The following is a 5,279-nucleotide window of genomic DNA, read 5'->3' as shown; positions in this document are numbered from 1 at the left end:
GGAATCTCATGTTGCAAGCTCCTCTTTACACGTTCAGACACACATCTCGTTTTATCAAAGGCCATGTACCATTTTTAAATAGCCTAGTTGCTGTTACAGGAAGCAAAACCGAGCTTTTATGTTGTCTTAGCCCCCCCTAGTGGGGTTTTGTCTTTGCTGTATTTCTTAGTATCAGATTAAAATGTAAATAATTTTTCTACACTTGTTATACTCAACAAGAGTATAATCTCTTGTTAGCATTTCCACTCTGGGTAGAAGAACTTACTAAACCTACAGCATGCTCGGTAGATTGCAGGAGAGAGTATTGTTTCTCGTTGAACCTGGAGTTACTAAAGTGTTTGGTCTTTAATTCAAATTACTTACCTACTTCTGCCAGAAAGAATGAATTGATCACAGCCAGGGCAGCTCTTCTGACACAGTGCTAGTTGTCTGCAAGTGGCGTACACAAGATCCTGTTTCCAACATGCAACAGGAACTGTAGGAAACGGCTTGTGCTCTGTTTCAAATACCTTCTTAGTATGTTGCCTCAAAAGTGCACCGCTCGCTTTCTCTTTGGGCCGTGTTACCAGTTTCATTTCAGTGTTTCCTGGACTTTCCCCGTGTTTTCAGAACTCCTTGATGGGTCATATGTGGCTCCACTAGACACTATCCAGATGGAACCTTCCTTCCATTCACTAAGTACTGCTACGGATCGTGGTACCCCTGTGCTCCTGGATCAGTCAATGATTTGGTTCTAACCTTTTGTTCTCTCAGCTTTAATTGCACAAAAATGTATCATTTCTCCTGATGGGAATACTAAGGGTGCCTCTACATTACGCTTCTATTTAACATCAAAATGGTCTTGTGGAGCACATCTACCGGTGTTCCTACCTATAGTCCACCTTGGTCTACAGTGTGGCATGGTCTTGAGAGGAGAGGGTTTCCTTTTGGGTTAAATTAAATGGAAGGATACACTCCAGGAACAAGCCTAATGTACTAAATATCAGTGGAAACTGTTTATAAACTGTAGCAGATTGAAGAAGTACGAGCTTGCACTGTACAAAGAACCTTCTTTCCCTGCGACTGCTATGTGTTCCCAGCTGTTCAAAGGGCAAGTTACATCCCCTCCCCAGAGTAATTTCCTTTCTGTCCCAAAGCAAGATTGAGAAATCTGAAATTTGGATTCTGCTGATGTAAATCTCTCTTAATGTTTTCTAATAATTTATTTTGAGAATTGTAGTGGCGAAGGTATGGTTGAGATGACAGACCCACTGCAGTCTTCGAGTGGACAGACTTTTTCTAACAGCACTGTTTTTTCTGTCCCCGCAACCCAGAATTTAGCATTAGACCTTCTATTTCTGACCTCAGTGACCGACAGGGCTTTAAAAGACCCTGGATAAACTCACTTTTATTTTACTTTGTTCTGCAGTTGACTATACTTACTTCTATGATCTCAGACAGGGTAGATGTGTGAGCTGGACACTCCACAAACCAGATCAGCCACCAGAAATTTTATTCAAAGCATTTTACACTTAAGGGTTTCATCTCTGTTCTCTGCACAGGATGACTTGACAACTGTCATAATAACAGCTGCTCCTTCAATTTTAGAAGTCTTGGACCCAACTGGAATTCGTATTTCACAGTGAACTATTTGCTAGTTTATGTGTGTCATGGCCTTATTGAAGACTTGAGTAAGTCTTATTGGACGAATGAGAAAAGGGCATAACTCCCTAAATTTCCAGCTCTTGTGTAGCTACACCTAATGGTAAAGCTGGTTGTAAAACACACTGCCTAGGCGGATTAAGCTGTATCTGTGTGAATTGCCAAAGCAGAACCATTTCTTTGCTTAAGACTAGATCACTGTCTAATAAAGCTACAGTGGTATCTGCATTTTAAGCTAAGCATGCTTTGTTTCTAGGTAATAGCTCAGCAAGTTTCAGAGGAGAATTTACAGGAAGGGCGTCTGTACCCTCCATTAGTGACTATTCAGCATGTGTCGCTGAAAATTGCTGTGAGGGTAAGTCAATTCATCTTTTGTGACTTTTCTTCCCGTGCTTTCTACATAATTGAGCGTTTGATTTCATCAGCTAACATGCCTTCACACAAGCTGAATTTGGTTACGTCAATCAATCCTGGACAAGTAGCAGTCTCAAAATTAAATTTAAAATCATCAGTGTAAATATAATCTAAATACAAGAAGGAAAGATATGGAACTATAGCAAGTGTTTACGTCTGTAGAGCCCAGACTGCACTGTTCACCAGTTAGGAGCAGGTCCCCAGGCTTACAGTCATGGAGGCTGCACAGCTGAAGGCTTTTGGTCCTCTGTGCTTATCCATTGCCTGTCAAGAAAGTAAATGTCACCCTGTCTCCAGGCACTATTCCATTTTGTTTCCATCCTTAAAATATCTGACTACAGGGAATCCTTCTTCTGGCTCCAGTTTGGGTCAGGGGTTGTTTGGTTGTTTGGTTTTTACTGGCAAATACTGAGCTGATGCAGATGGATTTGAGAAACTGACCTAAACCCATGGTTTCCCAAGAAATTTGGCTGCTGTAGAGAGAAGAGGAAGCTTTCAAATAATCTATTTATCACAGTTCATCCCTTGTTCTGTTTTTTGGGGTTTTTTTTAGGTTTGGGGTTTTGGGGGTTTTTTTCCCCCCAGCATTTTAGGAGGTTTGTTATGCTGATCTTCTGTGATCTTTTTTCCTCCAATTGCTGTTTTCTCTCTTGGTCACCTTACTGTGAATAATTCCACTTACTGCATATTCTTTTTAAAGAATAACAAGAGGCCCACATACATAAAACAGTTCCCCTAGTTTCATGCGTTCTGCACTTTTTTTTTAATGTGCTTCCCACAGTTCACATCTTCTTAGGCAAGTAATAAATCAGTTCTGTAGCTGTCAAAATGTTGCCTGGATTCCTCAGGCAAAATCAAACTGGCTGTGTGTTTGGCAGAAACATGGTGATAGAAATTCCTCCTCTACTTGTGTGTGTAATATAGAATACGAAAAAGGAAAATGTTACTAGATTATTTTTCCAGTCTGTTGAAACTTCATTTCCGCAAAAGCCCATTCTGGCTCATGCAGCCCAAGCAGTTTAGTGATGGTGCCTGCCTTTTCCAGGGGAGGAATACTAAGGAAACTTTTTGGAGCACCAAACACGGGGTATAAATCCAGACCTTATTCAACAGTGATAACTCTACACAAAGACCTGAAGATGAACTCTTGCATGAACTTCATTTTTCTTGCATCTACTTCATTTTTCTTGCATCTATACTCGTGATGCATAATTGATTCACTTAGGTGCAATCTGGGTGAGGAAAAAGCAAGCAAATATTTGTATTTCCCCCAGCCATCCCTAGAATTAAACCTGTGTGCTGCATCAGACTAATTTTTTGTTGTGACTTTAAGAAATATATTATCAAACTGTGGCAAACTTAACTTCTCTAATATGCAGGGAGCATGGAGGCTTTGAACAAATCACACTTTTTTTACAGTGCTTTGAAGTAGATGGTAAGCTAGGGTAACCTGATGATGCAAAAGCAGAAATTGTATGTCATTGCTTGGGGTTTGTGGGATGTTTATCCGCCACAGCACAATAAAAGCTAAGGTATTACTGGATGAGGAGGAGCACTGTGTTTGTAACAGCAAAGACATAACCCTGATCAAAATCAGCATGAGTCACACTCACTTAAATGCAAGCACCATCCCGTTCCTAGTCTTACTCCCTGTATACTAGCGGGATCCAGAGTGATTATAGGTGACTGTCAGCTCTTGAAAAGATGGTCTTATCTTGATTTTGAACATACCCTACTTTTAAATCCTGTTAAATGTACTGAAATAGTTTATTGCCACTAATTAGGATTTTTATGCATCTTTCTAGATTGCAGAAGAAGCCTATAAGAATAACACTGCCTCCACCTATCCTCAGCCCAAGGACCTAGAAGCCTTCATCCGCTCTCAGGTTTACAGCACCGATTATAACAGCTTTGTGGCTGACTCCTTTACCTGGCCTGAAGATGCCATGAAAGTGAAACTGTAAATATTAACTGAAGAATGAAAAAAATAGCAGCAGTTTAAAAGCATTAAAATATTTGGAACATTTCTGCCTAGGAAGCCTAAGAACAGCTAATTTTTTTAAATGCAGAAATTTTTTTCTAAATTGTAATATTTGGTTAGAAACTTAGATCAAGGAATCATATTAATTATACATCAGAAAATAAAAATTCATCTGAGGAATATTTGTGGCATTTGGTTGTTTTGATTGTTATTTTAACTGATAGATCCTACACTACAGTTCGACATACCTTTTTGTTATCAAAATAAGTGGTTATCTCTTGATTTGAGAGTGTTGTCACAAACGTCAATGAGAACTTAAGCAGACAAATGGTACCATGGAAAATGAAGTAAGGTATTTGATGACTGTTTAGTCTGTTACTGGTCACAATGTAATTTGCATAAATTGTTGAGCTATTATTTAAAAAAAAAAACCCAACAATCAAAGCTTTAAACAACTGTAACGTTAGAATATTTCCCTCCAAAGAAAATCCTTACTGGTCACGGCCGTGTAGATAATGAAAATTTTCTAACAAGAACTAAACCTGCAGAACCTTTTGTTCCCATCTCATTGGAGTATTTTTTAACATTGCTTAGCTAAGCTAAAGTCCTGTAAATGAACAAAGATTTAATAACCCCGCCAAGAGAACTGCTGTTCTAATACGCTGCAATTGTTTGGCCTCAAGTTTATGGACGCGCTCGGTCTCCACGCTCTTAACCAAAAGGGAGTATCAAAATGTTACGACTAGGCTTGGTTTTGAATAAATGCTTTCTTACTAATGTCAGTTACCTGGCTAGTGGTAGGTTTTTTATGTATTAAACATGATGAATTCCTGTAGAGTTTGAGGTCAATCATCATCGTGGCTTGGCTTCGCAAACGAAGATTTGGGAAGGGTTTTTCCCAAGCTTACTGCAAGCACGCTGATGGCTGAAAAGGCCAATGCGCTACAGGGCTTTGCAAACCTGAGTGCACCCTTCGGTCCTGCGCGGTGGATTTTTTAGGTGAGGCGCAGCGTACGCAGAACTGGCGCCACCCTTTACACCTGAGGTTCATCTGCCAGGGTCTAGCGAGCTTGGACGGTGACAGCAAAGTCCTCGGGTCGTAGGTTTGGTTAGAGTGTCCTTCTCTTAGATGATGGATGCCTTACAAGGCTAAACGAGCTCCATCTGCCCGGGTTTGGAGTCAGAGTTGCCCTTCTCCTAGGATGGCTGCCCAAAGGCTAGTGAGCCCATCCTGCCCATCGAC

The 5,279-nt window shown here is 40.3% G+C and overlaps 1 protein-coding gene across 1 annotated transcript in view; it reads left to right on the top strand.

The window, feature by feature from the left end:
* LOC104498571 (NADP-dependent malic enzyme) overlaps window positions 1-4,213 on the top strand; it is a gene marked incomplete at its 5' end in the record, with an annotated part of 26,690 nt that extends 22,477 nt beyond the window's left edge. Inside the window, 2 exons of the mRNA XM_010141970.1 lie at window positions 1,898-1,996; window positions 3,861-4,213. Of these exons, the coding sequence (XP_010140272.1) occupies window positions 1,898-1,996; window positions 3,861-4,019 (258 nt within the window). The remainder of the gene's footprint in view (window positions 1-1,897; window positions 1,997-3,860) is intronic.
* Between the last annotated feature and the right edge of the window lie 1,066 nt (window positions 4,214-5,279).

Source organism: Buceros rhinoceros, unplaced genomic scaffold (genome assembly GCF_000710305.1).
Source record: "Buceros rhinoceros silvestris isolate BGI_N320 unplaced genomic scaffold, ASM71030v1 scaffold16008, whole genome shotgun sequence".
Lineage (NCBI taxonomy): Eukaryota > Metazoa > Chordata > Aves > Bucerotiformes > Bucerotidae > Buceros > Buceros rhinoceros.
Note: the sequence above shows the minus strand (reverse complement) of the source record. Positions and strands in the feature narration are given on the sequence as shown.